The 21,847-nt window shown below is 39.6% G+C and overlaps 1 protein-coding gene across 1 annotated transcript in view; it reads left to right on the forward strand.

The window, feature by feature from the left end:
* Positions 1-20,297, forward strand: part of NEDD4 (NEDD4 E3 ubiquitin protein ligase) — a 1,779,469-nt gene extending 1,759,172 nt beyond the window's left edge. The window contains exons 24-25 of the mRNA XM_044078965.1: positions 16,379-16,451; positions 16,563-20,297. Coding sequence (XP_043934900.1) covers positions 16,379-16,451; positions 16,563-16,665 — 176 coding nt within the window. The 3' untranslated portion in view covers positions 16,666-20,297. The remainder of the gene's footprint in view (positions 1-16,378; positions 16,452-16,562) is intronic.
* Positions 20,298-21,847: the final 1,550 nt, after the last annotated feature.

Raw genomic sequence — 21,847 nt, forward strand, 5'->3', positions numbered from 1 at the left:
TATACCCAAATAGCCAGACGATCCTGTAATAATAACACCCCTGTCAACTTCCTCTGAATCTTTGGGAAAAAGTTAAAAATCTTTTTCAATTTTTATATGCCCTTTGAAATATGTAAATTTTCTTTCCTGACTAATATACAACTGCCCCATTTTTATCAAATCAGAAATTTTCCTAACTGCTCCCAAAAATTTATTTTTCTTTCCTCTGATTTCACAGTTAAAATCTCCTATTATTACTACGAACTCATTAACAATTACAAATGTCAATATTTTTTCAAACAAATCTTCCCTATGTTTAACTGTAATATTAGGCATACACACCTGATATTCTTTTTTTTACTCAAAAGTTTTTTTTTTTTTTCAAATGCAACAAATATCTTGATTAAGATTCATATATTTTTTAAATAGATTGAACAATAAAAAAACGAAAATAAAGGAAACTATATACATTATTTACATTTGGCCTGAAGTCACAGCTGTAAAAGAAACCAGTTTGATACAACATATGTCGACATTAGACTTGTTTTTTTTTTCTTTTCAAGAGGAGTCCGAGTTCATTTTTAGAGTCTCAATAAGGGATAGAATCTTCCTCCATGGCACACCTGATATTCTGTACACCACTCACCTTATCAAAAAATCCATTACTGTAGCCTTTCCTAGTACAACTATAATCAAATCCAACGTTTTAATATGTTCCCCTCTCTTTTCACCACAGTATCTCAGAACACACATCCACACCAAAACTCCATTATATACTTGATCTATATTCTTTCCTTTAAGAGCAATAGCTAATAAAATAACTATGTCTTGATTATGTCATTTGCACTACTCTGGAACCACAATCTTCTAACATCATTTCTATGCAGTTCACATTAACTGATAAAAATACTGACATTTGTCTGTTTTTAAATTTGGATGGGAATATTTTTATTATTTTTCTTATCTTTACTCTTTCCCCAAATATATTTTATGTACTCTTCTTACTTCTTCAATCTCAGAGTGTCAGATTTATTTTTAACAATAATTTCTTGTGCTTTTGGCATTACCTGCATATTTTCAATGCACTATTTTCATAGTTTTGTAGTTTCTTTCTATGCTGGTGACCCTAAAGTATCTTTAAATGCCATGTATTCCCAGAAAGTATTTTAGACCTTGTAATTTAAATATGAATAACCCAGAGCAAGCAGAACATTTACATGCTACCCCTTTCCATAAGGGATAAGGGTGATACACCACTGATGAAATTTTCCATCCATTCACCCGGATTACATTTGAATGGAGTAAGAAAAGTACTCTGTTCTTTGTGGAGAGGAAGATGATTCTAAAGAAGTGGAATTCTCTATGATACAAATCTATCTAACATGTTTTATTTATTTTGCAGAAGAGATGAACTCTTGAGCAGATGTTTATGTCACCATTGGACTTTTGGATATGCAGTACATTTGAGAGGGTAGAATCTGTTGAGACTCTGTATGTAGGGCAGAGGTCACACCTCAGCAACCGTTATGATACTGAGAATAGGGACAAGGCTTTGAAATGCTCAGTGCAGTTCTTATGATGCAGATCCTTGATTTTCTTGGTGAGAAAAGTCTGTGAGTATTCGACTTATGTCACTTGTGTAGACAGGTACATGCCAAAAGGGGGTTTTATATTCAGTGATAGATGTAATAAGTGCCAAATTCATTGGAATTATCGCATCTTTGGACCTGGACACCATACCCTTACTAATACACTGCACTATGGAAAAGGACTTTCTTACAGTAGTGGCTTAATGGAGAACAAAGGACAGTTCACTGTCTACATAAGTTCCCTGGTCCCTAATCACTGTATCGATTTTCAGGAGTATGTTGTTGGTGTGATACTTGTTAGGGGCATAGTGCTTGCCAAAGGATACTCTTATACAGTTTTTCATATTTAGTTTTAGTTCATGGGTTTGACACCAACTATTTGTATGGGAAAGACCCTCTTGGTGGACCTTGGTGTCCGCATCAGCAAACTTGGTGAGCCATAAGCCTTAACATTGACTCTAACCTCCAAGAAGTAAATGCCAAACAGCAGTGACCCAGGGACAGATTCTTGTGATACACCACTGGCAACAGGTCTTTTGGAAGAGATGGAGCCAACTCCCCTTAATTTCCTGGGTTCTATTTGTGAGCCAGTTTACTATCCATTGAATAATATAGGGATTAGCATTTAGCTGGGAGAGCTTCTTAACAATACCGGAGTGTGGAATCATGTTGAATGTCTTAACAAGGTCTAGATGTGCAGTGTGTACTGATTTTCCCTCATCCATTGCTTCAGTAACCTTCTTGAGGAAGTTGACCAGGTTGAGTAGGCAGGATCTTCCCTTGACAAAGTCAAATTAGCTAAGGGTCAAGGGTTTGTAGGTCGCCTGTGCTCTTGTTTGTTAATTCCATAGTAATCCTTTCCTTAGCTTTACAGATGAGGCTCATCAGACTTTTGTCACTTCTCCCCTCCAAGTCATTGTTTTTGTCCTCCATTACTTCTTTACCGGTTACATTATCATCCCTAATTTTCTTTTTTTCCTCCCTAATTTTCTTTTTTTCCTCCCTATTTCCTTTCTCCACATTACCTCCACTTACATCACAGTCAGACCAGAAATGGCCAGCTTTATTTCAAATTCTCCAGTCCATTTTACTGTTTTGTATTCTGTGACCCTTCTCCCCACTTTGCTGGCATCTTCTTTTACTGCATTCATTAATTAAGTGGCCTCACAGAAAAAAGCATGTCTTTGGCTAACCCCAGTATTTTAGCACATCTCCCCTTATCCTGCAATAAAGGCAACATTATGTAAATGCATTTTTCCACAATAGTTTTCAGAATCACTTCACATTCCAGTCCCTCATCCAAAACATCTCTTCCACTTTTGTATTTTCTGCACTTTTATTTACACATTTCCTGTAAGAAAAGTTCAACATCATGCTGTGTTGCATCATCAGTTTGAACTTCAGCCATTTAAATCCCATTGGAATTATCATTCTGTCCCAAATCAATTCTGTCAGTAATCATACCTTTTTTTTCCTGAATATCCTCACTACAGGTCTTAACAGTCTCTGTTTAGGAAAATTACTCCTTCCATCTCCTGGCAACCAGTTGCTTCTGTGTAAATTTTAACGCCACTTGTAAACTGCAAATAGTTTTTTTGTTGCTGCATCTCACCACCATTGCTGTCCTCATTCTGCTCAGTTTCAGCTCTTTCACCCCAAGAAACCAATGACTCCTCTCCAGACTTCTCATTTTGCACATCTTGATCAGTTTAGGAGTTTTCAGCCTATCAGGCTGAATCTCTGTTACTTTAACAGTTTCTCCCTGCTCTTCATCAACTTTTCTCCTTCTTTAGCCAAGCTTCGCATCACTATATTACTTACAGAGATGCTCCTGCTGCTTCCATACTGCTTTCCACCTAGAAACCTGTGCACCAGAACTGGGAAGATGCCTCACAAAGTTGGGGAAGTTTTCCCAACGCCCTGGCCAGATTTTCCCTAGTTGTTTTGAATACCACCTCAGGTCTCCCCTTAAAAGAGGACAGTGGTCTAGTGGCTCTAACCCAGTCATAAAAGAGTAAATAAATAAGTAAAAATACAAATGAATTGTAATCACATGCCTTCCCTATGCAAGTGCACACACCCATGTGCTTGACCAATGAAGACTACCACCAAGCACACATACCCCAGCTTGCATACCTGCCTCCTTCTTCCAAAGGACTGCTAAAACTCATCACTGGCGTTACCCTTGCCCCCTAGAATGAGTTCTTTTATCCTTCCAGCCAGCTCTGTCCAGTGCCTGAGCTGCTAATTGAACTCTGGTCACTTGGGCTGTAGTCAGAGTTTTATCCCGCAATACCACAGGGCTGAAAAATTCTGTACATTCATGACAAAAATTTAAAGATGTTAACATTGTAGAGCCTTCTAACCTTCTGATAAAATGTAAACTGATTTTCTGTTCTGTGCTGTAGATGGAAAAAGCCTTTACCGTGACCCAGCCAACAGAAGTTCAAATTGTGGCTTGAGATCCGAAAGAGGCAAGCAGGGAAGGGTGAGAATGAATGGCTTATTTCAAATCACCAACTCTGGATGGAGGGAAAGGATGACCCTGGTTAAGTGATTGCTTCTGTGTAAGTGGGGAATTGTGTGACCCCAATGGCTGTAGCACTGGGGGAGTTGGGCTCAGCTGTTCAAAGGTGTCAATAATAACCCTAGTAGGTAGGTGTGTGTGTGTGTGTGTGAGTGTGTGTGTGTGTGTGTGTGTGTGTGTGTGTGTGTGTGTGTGTGTGTGTGTGTGTGTGTGTGTGTGTGTGTGTGTGTGAAGGTCATAACAATTATGCCATCATTAATAGTATGCCAGTGAGAATACAAACCACCAACATGGTTGCTTGTATAACCATGTCTTCTCCTTGAACTGTTCTTGCCCTCACTGGGAGTACTTAAGATGGACGAATTAATGGGCTAGACCCATAGGGGGACTACATGTTCAGCAAGCATAGTGGGGAAAAACGCACTTAGAAAAATATTTATATTGAGATTCCTCATTAGATACATGGAATGCTTAGCTGCACATTCTGAGTCAGCCAGTCCACGGAAAGTGCTTTACTTCTGACTACAAACCCATTTCTCCCTGTTTTGAGAATTGCTGTTTTAGTTGTCCTCTGCACCATGTTTTAGCTACCACGTGTTCTGGCAGTTTCCTTACACATACAACTAATAGTGTTACTTCCCTGGGGAGGACCCTTACAGCAAAATAACAAATTGGTATCTGGAAAAGTTTTGTGAGGTACTCCCCATGGTACTAAATCTTTGAGGAAGAGACTCTTCAGTCAGTACCTTTAACTTCCCTTTCCACTTCTTTGAACTCCAAACTCTTTAGCCTACCTGCAAATGTATATAGATGTTGTATGCTTGCAGACTTACATTTACTTATTGTACCAAAGTTGATATGTAGTTTCTAAGTTTCTCATTTAAATTACTTTGAATTTCACAAAATAATGTGAACATTGAGTTCATAACATTCAGTGCAACTGGAAGGCTGGAGTGAGACTGTGGAAAGAAGCTTTAAAAACACAGGGCTGGAATGTGATTGATGTGAGTAGCATGTTTGTTTCAATAGGAGGTAATTGATGTTACTGCAAAAAGTCTGCTGTTTGTATATTTACTGTTACAGTACCTCACTTGACTGTACTTAACTTGGCCATTTACCATAACTCCAGATTTGTGAGGCAATGTGATTCAGCAGGTGCCGGATTTATGGAACACAGAGGGGAGGCCACAACCGTGATCCAGATAACCAAGGATCATTTAGTGACAATGGTCAGGGAGAGAGGGTAGGCCGACAAATACACTGTATGACTGACACTTAATGGAAGAGGCTTTATAGCATGCAGCAAAAAGGGCAGAGATGTGTGAGCTCACGTAGATGTGAATCACTATATTAGATGTACAGAAGAGTGCACAGGTAGTTAGAGTAGTATTTGGGGGTTCTGCACTGTCAAGCTTCCAGTGGGAATGTGGACTGCTTCCTGCTGTTGGTGCTCAGCAGAAGTGAAGTGAATATTGCTGATCAGAGCCGTAGTTCAGGTGTGACAAAGGGGACACGAGCTGTTAGGGGGCACAAATGTTACTGTAGAAGAGGAGACAGTTGGTCTCTGCAACTCAGTGAAGCTTGGGTGACTGGGAGCAAATGGAATGTTACAATTCATTTAACGTCACAGCTGCTTAAATGATTTGATTTGAATGTGTCTGTGCTGTGTTGGGAAGTGTAGCATACAACAAGTATAGCTCCTTGTTACAGCCCAGATTAGTTTTTTTTTCTCTTCAACTTAGTTGGGGGACACCAATTGAAGGACTGTCCAGGGATCCAGTGGACCTAGCTACATCTCTGATTTGAAGGCTGATGGTCAGCAGGCAACAGGTCAAAAAGAAAATGTTGACAAGGACTTAATGCAGTAGAGCATCCCAACTGACCAGAAAGTGCTTTTCAGTGATATATTGGCAGCATTCATCAAAATCTTCCTTTAATTTTAGTGGCATATTGACATGACTTCTAAAGATGCACCCACAAGACAGTGACAAGCCTCCACCCTAAAGAATGCAGTTATGCTGACAGTGGAGATCCTGGGAAGAGTTCTTGGAGAATGAAAGCATTAGTCCTCCACTGTATCCTCCTAAATCTGTGAATGTGAAGGCAGACCTGCTAGCAAAGATGTTGTCAAAGATCTGAACTTTAGGTAGATGCCTATATAGTGGTCAGTCTTCTTCAAAGAAGTCTTACTTAGCAAATCCTTGTTTCACTGTACTCTTTCCAGGCAGTAAAGTAAGAAATGTGGTAGAGGAAAGCATGCAAGTTAATAAGGCTTTTGTTGGTGTCTGCAGTAGTCCTGTACTAGACATCTGAACAGCAAAGTATGGTGTGAGCATGGGCCATCTACGTATCAGCAACACCAGTGTCTTGCATAGATACTCCTTTGAGGCATAGAGCTGAAGTGGCTAACATTTCTGGTTGAGTAAGCTCTTACCAGCCCAGAAAGAGGCTTACCACTTTTTGTGTAAGAAAGACCAATGGCTCTTCTTGATGGGTTCTGTGATGTGGATTCATCCTTTCCACCAGTCAGCATTCAGCATCTTTTTCTGGAAGTTTCCATGTTCTGAGACATATGCACATTTAAGATTGTGCATACCATGATGTTACATATTGAATACATCTGTGCACTCATTGCCCGCCTTCAGCAGTACTTTTCTGCCACTCATAAAATTTGAATGAGATTTTTTGTTGTCTCAGTAGAAGATCCTCTGTTTTTGGATGCTGTTTTGCTTTCAGTTTGTAGCCTATGCGGGACTGCAAGCATCTCATGTGGAAAGGTTGCTGTTGGTGCCTACTGTGTCCACCAGTTTTCTTCATCTAGGACATCAGTTAAAGGGCTGGCTAAGGTTGGCCATCTTATAACTGGTGTTCTTTCCATCAGCAGGATAGCAAGGATTTTCTCCATTTAGCAGGGACTGGATTCTGTTCCAGTCCACTATTTTGGAGGCTGACAAGAGGCCTAAGAGAAGGGTCCATATTGAAATGTCAAGACTTATAATACAAAGCCTCAAAATGTTGACAAAAGTCCAAAAACATGGGAAAACTGTGAATGTTACACTTTTCTCTTTTAAAGTTTTTTTTTTTTTGTTCAGGGCAGGCCTCCCACACCCCTGAGTCCAACTGTGAGATTGCCAAACCTCTGACAAAAGGGAATATTTTGAGGAACAGCAAGCTTTTATATGTAAGACCATATTTTCAGTCTCAGCATTCTGGGACTTGTACTACCTTATCTCAACATGTCAAATGGTTACTCTAAGAGATTTGTGCTTTTCTTTTCCACTCTGAGGTTGCATCCTTGGGTTCAGTTCAGTATCATCCCAGAATGTGCCTTCTGAAGTCACCAGGCCAGGGAACAGGAATACTCATGGCTGAGATGTCATCTCTGAGGACATCCTCAGGCCCACTAGGGTTGGTCATCCTTACAAAAGAGGTGTCACTTGGCAAACCCACAGTAGGATCAAAGGACAAGTATGGAAAAAGATCACATTTCTTTGATCTTTAGTGAGTTGCAGGTGCAGGATTTCACCCTTAGTATTTCAGTACAATACTTCACCCCCATGTACACAGAAGGTAACATGTACACAGTTGTGTGTGGGGAGTGGGACATGTTTGCTCAGCACTGAGAGCATGCTTATCACATCACCCAAGTCGTTCTGTCCTCTTTTGTCCCGGGATCCTTCCCTCTTTGGGGACTCTGTGGTGAAGTTCAAGTCTGTGTTTTTAAAGCCTTTATTTTGGGGAGTCCTTACAGCCTATGAGGTCTTACCTCTGGGATATAAGGCTATTGGCGTTCTTACCTTCCCTAGTCATGCTTTAAGGATGTTATCGTTCTTACCTTCCCTAGTCATGCTATAAGGATGTTATCGTTCTTACCTTCCCTAGTCATCCTTTAAGGATGTTATCGTTCTTACCTTCCCTAGTCATCCTTTAAGGATGTTATCGTTCTTACCTTCCCTAGTCATCCTTTAAGGATGTTATCATTCTTACCTTCCCTAGTCATCCTTTAAGGAAGTTATCGTTCTTACCTTCCCTAGTCATCCTTTAAGGATGTTATCGTTCTTACCTTCCCTAGTCATGCTTTAAGGATGTTATCGTTCTTACCTTCCCTAGGCATGCTTTAAGGATGTTATCGTTCTTACCTTCCCTAGTCATGCTTTAAGGATGTTATCGTTCTTACCTTCCCTAGTCATCCTTTAAGGATGTTATCATTCTTACCTTCCCTAGTCATCCTTTAAGGATGTTATTGTTCTTACCTTCCCTAGTCATCCTTTAAGGATGTTATCGTTCTTACCTTCCCTAGTCATCCTTTAAGGATGTTATCGTTCTTACCTTCCCTAGTCATGCTTTAAGGATGTTATCGTTCTTACCTTCCCTAGTCATGCTTTAAGGATGTTATTGTTCTTACCTTCCCTAGTCATGCTTTAAGGATGTTATCGTTCTTACCTTCCCTAGTCATCCTTTAAGGATGTTATCGTTCTTACCTTCCCTAGTCATCCTTTAAGGATGTTATCGTTCTTACCTTCCCTAGTCATGCTTTAAGGATGTTATCATTCTTACCTTCCCTAGTCATCCTTTAAGGATGTTATCGTTCTTACCTTCCCTAGTCATGCTTTAAGGATGTTATCGTTCTTACCTTCCCTAGTCATGCTTTAAGGATGTTATCGTGGAAGCCTAAGGGTGCCCTCACTCTGAAGTACCAAACAAGGCCAGTGGCACACACAGCTAATCGGAATGATTTATTATCTAGGCATTGCAAGGTTGACTCTTGTAGTCTCATTGGGCCACTGGCCATCCTAGAGACCACATCCTTGTTCCTTCATGCCACCTAACAAGTAGACTGGAGTGTGAATAATTCTGGAAGGATTCTGGACCTGACTGATGCTTCCACATATAATTATTGCCACCTTAGCCAGCATGCTTGAAACCCCTGCAATCATCTGGTTTTGCTGCAGTCCTTGAAGAGCTTGGGGTGACCTGTGCACCAGTTTTGGATCTCTCCTAATGTTGGTTCATGTTTCTGTAGTTCTAGATTGGTGGGCATTTTGCACCAGATCCTGAGTGAGTCTGCCTTTTCTCTCACCTTTCCCTTGTTTACACTGCTGGTATGTGAAGTTGATTGGGCTCCCATTACAAGCATGTGGCTTCCTAATGGCTAGTCATCTGTCCTTTCTTGCTGTGAAATGTTCATTTTTGGTGTTTCATTTGTTTCAACTGTCCATATATTCCATTCTTAGTGCCTTGTCATGTGAAGAAGGAGACTAAGGCTGTTCACCCTTGCAGAGCGTGACTGGTATTTGGAGCCTTGCCCTGCTTCTTTTTTGCCTGCTTTCATTCCTGTGAGTGCGAATGTGCTGGCAGTCATTCAGAACCATTCCTCCAGTTCTGTCCAGAACCTGCAACTGTAATCTGACTTTCCAGAAGGCAGGTATTCCTGAGTTAACTCCTTCCACCCCATTGGAGGATGAAGGCCTCTTCTTTTCCTATTAAGTCTCAAGATGGGGAGAGGGATGCAGGCAGTCATGTACTTCCATTCAGGGTTTGGGAGGTTCTAGTTTGGTTAAGATGATTCCCTCATTTCCCCTTCTTCTGTCTTATTCCACATTTTATCACACAGTTCTGGGACAAAGATGGAACTCGTTGCTGACATCCCTTGTTTGTCAAGTATATGTGGAAGAAGACTTCCATTCTTATGGCACATCTTGGAACCTTCCCTGTGTTTAGCCAGGGACGCTGCTCCCCCCAATCACACTGACCAGCAAGCTAAGCCCTAAGGGGAAGGAACTGGATATTCTGCAAAGCCTAACACTTCAGTTTCCTAGTAGATATAGATCTTCAAACCCCATGAAAACTTTATTTGGTTAGTTTCAGGCATCCTTAATATGTGAGAGGCTTTTGTGCTTCAGCCTTATTTTTTCATGATAGCCTATAGGCAGTCATCCGCCCTTTCTTGGAGGGCAGGACTGAGGCCTATCTCCATCTGTCTGAACATTTAAATTGGAGATACTGTATTGTCCCATGTTATGGAACCTTTTCTATTTGAAATTTGAATGACTTAATGTTTAGCAGGCTTGCCTGTCTGTTGTGGACCTGCTGGGCCAGTGGTGTTGGAGTTAATCATTTGGTTATATTCCCTTTCTAGTGGATTGGTTTCTGTTTCTGCCATGGACTCCCTGTCTTCAGGCTCACAGATGTGGGGATCTCCTTAAACCCCATTTTTGTGGAATCCGAGTTCACCATCTTGACCCCTCTTCTTCTTCTTAAAAAGAGAACTTGTTTGCTTCTAAACTGGTCTTTTTATTCATCTGTTTCTTCATGGGAATCAAAAACTAGGGGTAACGAGAAAGTGGTCCCTTAAGAGATGCAGCATGCCAGATGTTCCCAGTTGCCTTGGCAGATTCCAAGATGGCTCAGCCATAACTATGGGAGTGTGGTCTCTTCTGACTAGATTTTTCTGCAAGACTCCATCTTCTATGCTGTCTTCATTTGTGGTTTTCCATCTCCTTCAACTTAGCTTACTACTTGGGATTCAGCTAAGTTACAGGGACCATCAAGGAGGGTATTCAGTGCTAAATGTAACTGAAATGTTGTTAGTAGGGTATTCAGTGATAAATGTAACTGAAGAAATGTTAGTGTATCAACAAAAGATTGACTTTTTTGGTATCATTCTAATGGTGTGCAGTATTTGTCAGCATAGAAGGAGATGGTCAACAGACCACTCTGCTTTGCCAGTGATGGTCTGCACCTCTCCCCTCTAGGCTTTCGAATATTAGCTAAAACACTGTCTTCCCCCATAGTGCCTTTTTTAGGAAATGCCCAACTGAAACTACTTCTGATATAACAAATCAAAACCAAGAAAATCTAAACATATTACTGCTCAATGCAAGGAGTCTAAAAAACAACTCCACACCCTAGAAGCTGTCTTCACCCTAGAGAATGCTGCCATCTCTGTGGTCACTGAGACATGGTTTAAAGCCACGGAGAGCACACCAACAGTGCAAGGTTATAAAGCCTTCCACACATTTAGACCAGCTACTTCACAGGCAGGGACAAAGGTGGAGGTGTCTCTATTTACATCAAAAATAAATTTACTTCAAGGCTGGTCGAACAGGGCAATGCACTTGGGCTGCTCCATGTTCAAATCACCATAGGCAAAATCCAACACCACTTCCTTGCAAGCTGTAGGTCCCCCCTCTATGAACGAGGAAACCCATACCATGTGTTTAAACTTATTAGAAAAACTAATTATCCAACCCAGTAACCATATTCATGGGTGACATTAATTAACCCACTATTAACTGGGAATCCTATACAACACCAAACATACAGGCACAGATATTCCTGGATTTTGTAAACACAAACTCCCTGGACCAGATAATCAGTTCACCATCCAGCGGGTGCAACCATACTGAATCTGGTCCTCATTAATATTGAAGAGTGCTGCACACCCCCCAACTGTCATGTCTTCCCTGGTAAGGTCAGACCACAAAATGGTCTCCTCTGAAGTAAAAAAATAAAACATGGACTCTCAGCTAAACCTGAGATCTTCAGAAACTACTTTTAAGGCTAACATCCTGCTATTAAGTGATAACCTGGCAACATTTCAAGCCCCCATAAAACCTGCGAACACTGCTGCCTATGCAGAACTGTTTACAGAAACCCTGTACAAACATGTTAATAGCTGCACAGAGGCAGCTGTACCCACCAGGAAGAAGAACAGAACTAACTCAAAAAACAAGCCACCCTGGTGGAATCACAAAATCAGTAGGCTGTATAACAGAAGGAAGAAAATCATGGCAAAAATTAGAAGTTGCAACACCCAGCAGGATAAAAGCACTCTCATCAGACTAAACAAACAACTCAGAGGACAAGTAAAGGCTACCAAATCCAAATATTTGGTAACTTTGGACTCCCAGGCCAAGGACAACCACAAAGCATTCTTTATGCCCGCAACCTTAAAGGCAGTACACAGTTGAGTGCAGAGCTCATTGAAAATGGAGCCACCTATACTGAGCCAGAAGATATAGCAAACCTCCTGATTGATAAATTCAGCTCCAACTTTACCCCCCTCTCCCCTGCAGCCTTCCCTCAGGAAATACCATCAAATATAACTCCCCCTGCTATCACTAGGGAACATGTCCTTAATGCTTTATCTAAGACCAAGGACACTGCATCAGTGGGCCCAGACAATATCCCAGGATGCCTTCTAAATAGCATGAAATATGACCTGGCAGGGCCTCTGAATTACTATTTAACAGTAACCTCCAAACAGGCTTTTTGCCTCATGAATGGAGAACAGCAACAGTCATCCCTCTGCACAAAGATGGGCCATCTACAGACCTTGGAAACTACAGAACCATAAGTCTCACTAGTCTTGTATGTAAACCCATGGAAAGAATTATCATGGAAATTATCAATAGAGATATAGTAAACCTCCAGATACTGGACCCAACCCAGTTTGGTTTCGTCAAGGGCAGATCATGCCTACTCAACCTGGTGGACTTATTTGAGAAAGTAATCAAAGCAATGGATGAGGGAAAAATGGTTCACACTGCCTACCTTGACCTGGCTAAGGCATTTGACACGATACCCCACTCAGGCATTGTTGACACATTCAAAAGGTTAGTTACAAACTCGTATGTCACCTGGTGGATAGCCATCTGGCTCACATATAGGACCCAGGAAGTTAGAATTTGGGAGTCCACCTCTACAAAGAGGCCAGTCACAAGTGGAGTCCGTCAGGGATCAATCCTTAGACCACTCCTTTTTGGCATTTACTTCTTTGAAGTCAAGGCCAATGTCAGTGGTCTCTGGCTGAATAAATTTGCAGATGATTACAAATTAGGAGCTGTCATTGAATCCCACACTGACACAGATGTTCTCCAAGAGGATCTGACACAGACAAACAACTGGTGTCAGAGCCATGTACTAAAACTAAATGCCAAGAAATGCATAATAGTATCCTTTGGGAAGTCATCTACCCCTGGTAACTATCATATTGACAATACACCTCTTAGAGTTAACCCAGTAGTCAGGGTCTTAGAGATACACATAGATAGCAATCTAGCTTTGACCATCACATGTCTGCAGCAGTGAGAAAGTCATTCAATGTTGTGAAACTTATAAACAAAGGTATGGTATCTAAGTCCAAGGAAGTCATTGTCCCACTGTATTCAGCATTCAACAGACCTATCATTGAGTACAGTGCCCCCTTTGGTATATACCTAACCAGGCATGTCCAAGAATTGGAACGTCCACAGAGGTTCCTCACTAAAAGAATACAGGACATAAGTAAAATGTCCTTTGCAGACTGCCTCAAGGCCCTATCCATGTATTCTGTCTCCTACAGGCTTTTGAGCGGAGATCTGTGTTTGGCATACAGGGCATTGTCAGACTCCACTCTGATGGACCTCCTGCATATTCACAAAACAAACAGCACCAGAATTACCCATTCTAAAGACTTAAACCTTGCCTGTGATATAAATAGGACCTGCTGGAGAGATAGGTATGTATCCCAGAGACTACCCCATCTGTAGAACAGTCTCCCCATCCATGTGAAGCAGAGTTCCTCCTAACCCAATTCAAGTGCAACTTGGACAATTTGGATGGGGAACAGGAAATTCATCCCTGGTTTGGATCCTTTGTCTCTAATGGACACAGGCAACCTGTAAATGTTTCATCTCCCAGGCCCCTGCTTTTAAATGTTTCATCTCCCAAACCCCTGATTACACTTATCAAGGGTATCAGAACTTGTAATAGATTTGGGATGCATGGCTGGGCTTAAAAAGGCCCTTGTGGCTATTAGCCTAGTAAACACCTATGAACCTATAATGTTAGTGTATCAACTGATCTTTGAGGAGACCCTCCTTGGCTGGTCAGGAATACTTGCCCACTGTTCCTCTCCAAGTGGACAGCCCCTTCAGCTAGTCTTAGCTGTTAGTGTTCCCTGTAGGTTAGGCAGGTATATTCTAGTTGTATCAGTCATTAGCTGTGACAGTGCCAGGTCTTCATTGTTGTTTCTTGGATTTGCAAGATGTTTTGCTGATGGCTGTGGGGTGAACTTGTAGGTGCATGGGATAAGCACACCTATATAGTTGAATTGTAATTACAGAGCATGACTTTCTTTGGGCACACATTTGTCCCTGAGCATGGGTACTTCCAGAAAAATGTGACAAATGCTGAATGGTGCAGAGGAAAAGCTCAGCCATTGAACCTATCAGAGAGGGTTAGAAATTTAAGATTGATGTTGTTATGGAATATAAAGAAAGATTCTTTATAACAAATAACCTGCAGTTTAGAAATTCATTGTAATGAATTAGCTATAGTCTGAAACAGCTTTCTAGATCAGGGGGTTCATGCCAGAGGAAAGGAAAGACCCAAAAGGGCAGTTATTATCTGCAAAAAAAATCTTAACCCATAATAGAGATCATATTGATTGGATTCAAATCTAGAATTCCCCTTAGGAAGTACATCCTATAGGCATCTAGGTTATTGTCCTACTCTTTTCTGGTTTCTGAAAAGCTGAAATGGTCTTAACAGTGAAGTATATAAACCCTTTCTAAAAAAAAAAAAAACAATTTGACCAGAATGCATCCAAATTTGCAATCTGTCCTGCTTATTGAATTGTTTTTACTGATTTGTTTCTTGTCAGTCAGCAAAACTTGCTAAATTTTGCTGGACGGAGACTCCAGTTTGTTGGGAATGATGAGAAAGGGGGGTCACCTGAGACAGTTGTTGGAGCTTGAGAAACAGGGTTTACCTAAGACAAGATCATTTTAGATTGTTCTTGATGAGTCTTGAGAAAGGAATTTTAAGATGATGGGAAATGGAATAATGCGTAGAACTCTTTGCCATTAAAATGGGACATATAGAGTAGTTGTTGGTTCAATAAAGCAGCATATTGAAAGTGTCAAGGTTTCATCAATGGCAGTCATGTCAGGTTCTGGTATGACAGTATCACATCAGATATTGATGCTTGGAAGTGCTAATGAAAGTCTGCATTTAATTATCCATCAAGTCATAACTGTCAGAAGGAAACAGTTTGTACATCTAGTTCAACCAATGCATAAAGTTAGTACAGTACAGTTGCTTCTTCCTACTTTCACAGTTTCCCCCAGAAAATGTCATATACCACTTTCAGTGAATGTGTATTGTCCCATGTATGCTGCAGGACATCCGTCTGGATTGGAAGCATGAGGGGAAACTATCCTAATTTTTGAACAGAGATCACAGTGTTGTATATCTTCATCCATCTGTAGTCCTGGATTGTCCTTAAGGATCATAATTTTCTCAGTCTTCTGAAAAAAATCCTTAAAGGAAGGATCTTCTCAACGGGCAGACCTATATAAGGAACTCCCAAAAAATACTGACTCTGAAGAAAGGAGAAGGTAAAAGAATGACTTCCTTTCCATGTCCATATCTGACAGTGGAATGTCAGACAAGAATGGTGCTTCTGTCCTTTTAAGGCATTTTTAATCAACATTTCCTAAGTCTAATGCCTCTTGCTAATAAGTGATGCTTTCCAGATAGCATCCAGTCTTCTTTTAGAGGTCTGCCAAGTATTCCATTGTCATTTGACTCCCAACTTACTGAAGCTCATTTGATCAAGCTAGGAAAGCCATATGAGCAACCTTTCACATTTTATAACTTGACTCTAGGTTTGTTGACTTCAGAATTAATTATATTACTTAAGCATGACCAAAAGAGCTCCAGTTTGTCCGGCATCATGCAGTATGTTGTTTTCTTTCTGGTGTCCTACTCTTGTTGAAGGAATGCTGCTAAAGGGACAGCCTTTTCTCTCTCCCACAGTTATTTCCCACCACATTTACTGTAAAGTAGAACTTCTTGCTTTCAGTTTAGCAGTTTAATTCTGTTAAAAGTTTAGAGATTAATACAGATTGCTTTGAAAGAGTTGTAAACATAATTAAACAAGCATGTTCATGGTATATTGCAAGATATTTAAAACTATGGCAGCATTGAAATAACACTGAAAATATAATATTTTTGCCATTCTTTTTGTAAGTCTTTCTTGCTTTGTTACAGTTAAGTAAGGAAATGATCTAATTGTTCCCTAAAAGTATATCCTGGCTGCCGATTCACATCTGACATCATAAACCTCAGCTTATGTCAGATTATCTCTCTCAAAAGCAGCAGATAGAATCATCATAGAATTGCTGTGTCGATCTCATTGTCCTTTTAAAAAAATAGCGAGAGAAATTTATACCATAATAAAGTATATTGCTGCTATAAAAACAAAGACAATTCCTGTAACTTGTGTTCCTTTTAGGATCAAATGGACCACAGCTGTTTACTATTGAGCAGTGGGGAGCTCCAGAGAAACTTCCTAGAGCCCATACCTGGTATGTTCATTCAGAAACACTACATTTAGCTTCTTTTTTCATAGCCTAGTATTTTTTTTCACGTGTAACACTGTTTCTTTGTTTTTTTTTTTTGTTTTTGTTTTTTTTTAGCTTTAACCGTTTGGACTTGCCTCCGTATGAGTCTTTTGATGATTTACGAGAAAAACTTCATATAGCAATTGAGAATGCTCAAGGTTTTGATGGAGTAGACTAACTCCGGACATCATCTTTTATCAGTGTGTTGTAACATTTGTAAATTATTTGCAAATGGAGACTCTTCATGCAACAGGCTGTTAACACATGGCCCTAGTCTGTCTTCAAGTATGCAGTCATCCATTTTTATGCCTAAAAGAAAGACAACTGTAAGGTATAGAGCTAGTATCAGGAGAGTTAAATGGTTTCTCTCCAGTTTCTTGTTTTGCACATATGCAGAATATGCAGAGTACTGCTTATACAGAAATTATCTCTGTCCTTTCTATTTACTTCTGCCATTGGTAAAAGATTGGTTGTCTTTTTACAACCTTTACAATATCTGATTCTTTTAGACTGTTAACTGTTATCCTGCTTTTCCATGTGAAACTACTGTTGACTCTTACTGTGAAGAAAACAGAATTGTTGGATACCAACGATGGAGACACAGTCATTATCAAGTCAGAAGATTTAAACATTTCAGTTCAGTTTTGGTTTACTACAATCTGCTAAATCATGTTATTTGCTGCTTCATATCCATGATTTTTTTGTAATGATATCATGGCACCTTAGTCATTGTGTACAAAGGGGTACATTCAGATTATTATTTTTTTCCTTCAGGGACAGAGAATTTTCATTGATACACTTTAAATTCCAGTACAAGTCTATTAGCTGCTAATATTAGATCTCTTCTTAAAGGGGTCTGTTGTCATGTAGTGCTTGTGTGTATTAATCATTTTTGTTTGTTTTCACTACATTGATGTCTAACTTGAAGTTGGTAGGCCACTGTAGTATGGCTGTGTTGTCCCAGCAAGTTTACTGACTCAGTTTTTCTGTTAAAAAGAAAACTACCTACCAGTTAAAGAGACAGCATGATCTTGTGGGTAAAGATTCAGCCTGGAAAACTCAGATAGTTCATATCCTGAATATTGGGAAAGAAGAATTGTTAGCAATTGTCTTAGTTTCAGTCAGACATAGAAATCAGTACTGGCAAAATACCACTGAGTACTGGCTCCCCGACAAGATACCAAGTCATTTGTGATCGACTTACAAAAGAACAGTTGTAAGTGAATGAAACCCTGGGAATATAAACAGCATTCTGAAACAGAAAAAAATGTTTCTTATGGTGTGGCCCACCACTTGCAACCTCTGTATTCACACACATTTTATATATATATATATATATATATATATATATATATATATATATATATATATATATATATATATATATATAAAACTCTGAGGTTGCACCATCACAGAGAAAGGGGAAATACACAGCAGACCACCAAGACGTCCAGCAGTTGATCACTAGTGATAGACATTTCAGTGTTGATCACTAATGTTTCAGCATGTAAACCATGCTCCAGTGAAAGGTACATAGTTTTTCTCCAGGGATTTTTTTGTGTTAAAAACTAAAACAAGATATGGCCAATGCAGAATTAACTGTATATATAGTCATGCCATGGTATCTTTAAGCAAATACTTAAATATAATTTATTGCATTTTTATATTATTAAATATTTGTTTAATGTATTAGGAAACCACAGCATGTAGTAAAATTATATGTTCAGCATACAAGAAACCTTCAGACAGAAGCATATTGTTACCCATAATCTCCGCACAGTGAGAGGTGAGAAAGCTGGCAAAGCCACAGTGGAAACTCAGCTGAGGAGAAGCATGTTCATCCTGAAGTAATTGGTGTGTAAATCATAAAGTGTTTAAGGTTAGTTCTTTTGTGACACATTATATTAGCCTCTTCTTCCATCTTCATACAAATCTACCAGCTTAATTGTGTATAGGTTCTGTTTCATAAAAGCACATTTGCCCAGCACATAGGTCCTCATTTGGTTATAAATGCCATTAAAACATCTGGTGAAACTCCAGGTACATGTTTTTCATCTCTCCAGTCAGCTCTCCGTTTATTTGGCCCTACAGTCTGTGGCACTGTGAAGGAAACCAGAAAGTATTGTTTGTGCAGTCTTTTCATAGAAAAATATATTATTGATGTCCCCATTTGTTGGGTAAGTTAAGTATAAGCCTAGATGAATACTTTCAATTTTATATAAAAATATTTCCAGGAGAAACCCAAAACCAATGTAAGATCTACATTGTGGATATCTACAAGTGTTACAGCAGCTAATATAGCATGAAAGGAGATAAAGGATAGCTATAAGTATGTATTTAAAATGTTTTGGTCAGCTGGTCAACATCTGTCATGTGCAGTGTTAAGTGCAGAATTACACATACTGTATAGTATGCAATTAACTTAAGGTGTAGACCGCTAGCATAAAATATCAAGAAAAAACTAGAAAGGAAATATGATTATCTTCAAGGGGTAGGGCCCCCTCATTGGAGTTGTTTTGTAGCTTGTATCTCCACTAATGTATACTATGATGGACTTAGTATGTAAAAATGTATTCCATGTTCTGTTAATTTCTTCTGTGCTTGTGCCATCATGTCATGTAGTTCTCATGACCACCGTCACCCAAATTTAGCAAAGTGGAAAGATTTTGAATGAAGAAATGTCTTACATGTAGGGCTGATTTTATGGTTAACATCACATTCCTATAGAAGAAATGCCAGTGATAAATGCAGCAACGAAGAAATGAAAACGGTAGCCCACTTAAAAAGACATCTGTATAGATGGTATCTTTTCTGTAAAAGTTTATATTTTAGCACAGACTTCTTTTGGTGTTGATGCACACCATATCCCGACATTAACTTTCAGTGTGTAACATAGCATAGGTCTACATTCATTGTTTGGCAAATGCAGCAGAAATAGGGCAATGTTATAGTTTTTTCAGGAAGATGATTTTAAGGATGAAATGTTAGTATAGATGGTAATGCTTTAAAGTTGCTGAATTCGTGATAACTTACTGCATACATTCTGGCGTAAGAAGAAACATCTTGTCAAAGAACTGTTTGATATTTATTTGAAGTATATGCATCCTATAGATGAGATTTAAATTGTTCAATTGTGTTTAAGTTGGAACCATTGCATTTCTGTTTTTCAGCCAGCTCCATTCCTGTATTTTAAGTTCCAGTGTGATAGTCCTTAAAATAATAGTATACAAGATACTGGAGTTTTCAGCTGAATTTTTTTATATTCAGGAAAAATAAAATGTGCTACATGTGGGAAATAGGATATAAACGTATACCTTCAGAGATGATCAGAGTAACGGTGACTCTTAAAATTTGGGTTTACCCATATTATGCATCTTCTTTCCCAGCCAGAATTTTCATCTGCTGTGCCTTTGTCTGTGGGGGACCAGTGCTGATCTTATGTTCCATGGAACCTTTGTTGTACACTAGGAACTCAATATATAGCTAGTGTTCGTAAGAGCTTTCTTCAGTTTTTCACTCCTTTGTCAGACCTTCACATCCCACATCAGAGCCAGAGTAATTTTGTCTGCATATGTTCATGTGCTTAATGACTGTTCATTGCTTTTCTGTAGAATTTGTCAGAATGGTAAAAATGATTTTGCTGTAATTGTAATTGGTATTTTCCCACTAATTTACTACACGTCACTGCATTTTTCCTGTGGTGGTGCTGCGGTAGCGTTGTCGCCTCACAGTAAGCTGTTGTCCCATTCGATTCTCAGCTAGAGCGTCTTTTGTGTGGAGACATGCGTGAATGGGCGTACCTTCGTTGAAGGTTGTGTGTCAGGGCCAGCAACTCGGCATGTAAAAATCTACTGCCAATCATTAGCAGACCGGAGATCCGCTGTGGCGACCCCTAACCGGGAAAAGCCGAAAGACACAACAACAACTGCATTTTTCCATATTTCATCCTTTTTTTTTTGTAAAATGGAGACTAGAAAGCCTGATATCAAAAAGGATATAAAAAATAAGGTATTGAACATCAGCAAGGGTGGCTGTTCAAAAGAAGCAGAAAAGACACGAGAAAATATAAATTCACCTGTTCTAGCTCTAATTTCTGTGGATAGTGCTAATAATGACTCCCAAAAACAGGGATTTGAAGTAAGTTTCAGATGTACTACAGTTCTCCTTACCAACTATCATGCTGACAAAAGAGAAGACCTTAGCAGCATCTTCATCAGTACTTTTGTTGGTATCTCCATGACAGATCCAGGGCTCCAGCAGTGAACCAGTGTAACAGTTTTGCAGTGTTTTGTCGAGCTAGGCCCACCATATGTACTTCTAATTTGACTCATGTCTTAATGTCACCTTCCTTTGACTACAAGAACTTTCCAAAAGAGGATTTGAGTATAGTGAAGGAAAGTGCATTAAAACAATAGGGACCAGTATTGGTCTCTTTGTTGGACCAAGGTCAGTCTATGAATAGAATATAGAGACATGAATTTTTCAAGTAGCTGTGAAGGCTCATGAAGGTCAAAACCAAAGAAAGACACTCTACTTCCCCTAACTTATCCTGTGAAGATAATTCTTATGTGTTGCAGTTACATTATGTTTCCCTTCAGCATTCAGATAGAGTAAATTCTGCCTTTATGAAATTAGTAATAAATGTAAAATAATTTAGCATTTTGTGGCGCAGCAGTTGGCATTGCCCTCCCACGGTGCTTTATCCAGTCTGATTCTCAGCTGGGGTGCTTTCTGTGTAAGGTCTGCACTCAGCTCCTTGTGTCTGGGTAGTTTTTTTTTCCGGGTGCTGATTTCATCTGCCTTTATGAAATTAGTAATAAATGTTGTAAAATAATTTAGCATTTTGTGGCGCAGCAGTTGGCATTGCCCTCCCACGGTGCTTTATCCAGTCTGATTCTCAGCTGCGGTGCTTTCTGTGTAAGGTCTGCACTCAGCTCCTTGTGTCTGGGTAGTTTTTTTTCCGGGTGCTGATTTCATCTGGCAAATACTTTGAGCTGGAAAGTAATATTGGTTCATAAATGAATGCCAAATCCACAGATGCTTCAGCCATTGAATTGATTTAGGGTCACCCTGAAGTGGACCTGTTCATCAAACACCACAACAGTCTAGTCAATGCTAATTTTAATGGTTTCCTTTAGGCCAGGATAACTGTGATATTATCTGGCTTCAAGCCTTATTTTTCTTACACCAATGTCATTATCTCTACACAGTCTTTACTGGCAGAATAGCAGAAAAATGTAGTATATCCAGTTTTCATAACTTTGAATCTGCCAACTTTTAAACTAGAATTCTAACAGCAGCTCTTTTACTTCAGAAGTTTTAAGTATCTTAAAAGGCTGAATATGAGAAAATCTTGCATG

This window comes from Protopterus annectens, chromosome 7.part1 (assembly GCF_019279795.1).
Source record: "Protopterus annectens isolate FY-2018-M chromosome 7.part1, PAN1.0, whole genome shotgun sequence".
In the NCBI taxonomy this organism is placed as follows: Eukaryota; Metazoa; Chordata; order Ceratodontiformes; family Protopteridae; genus Protopterus; species Protopterus annectens.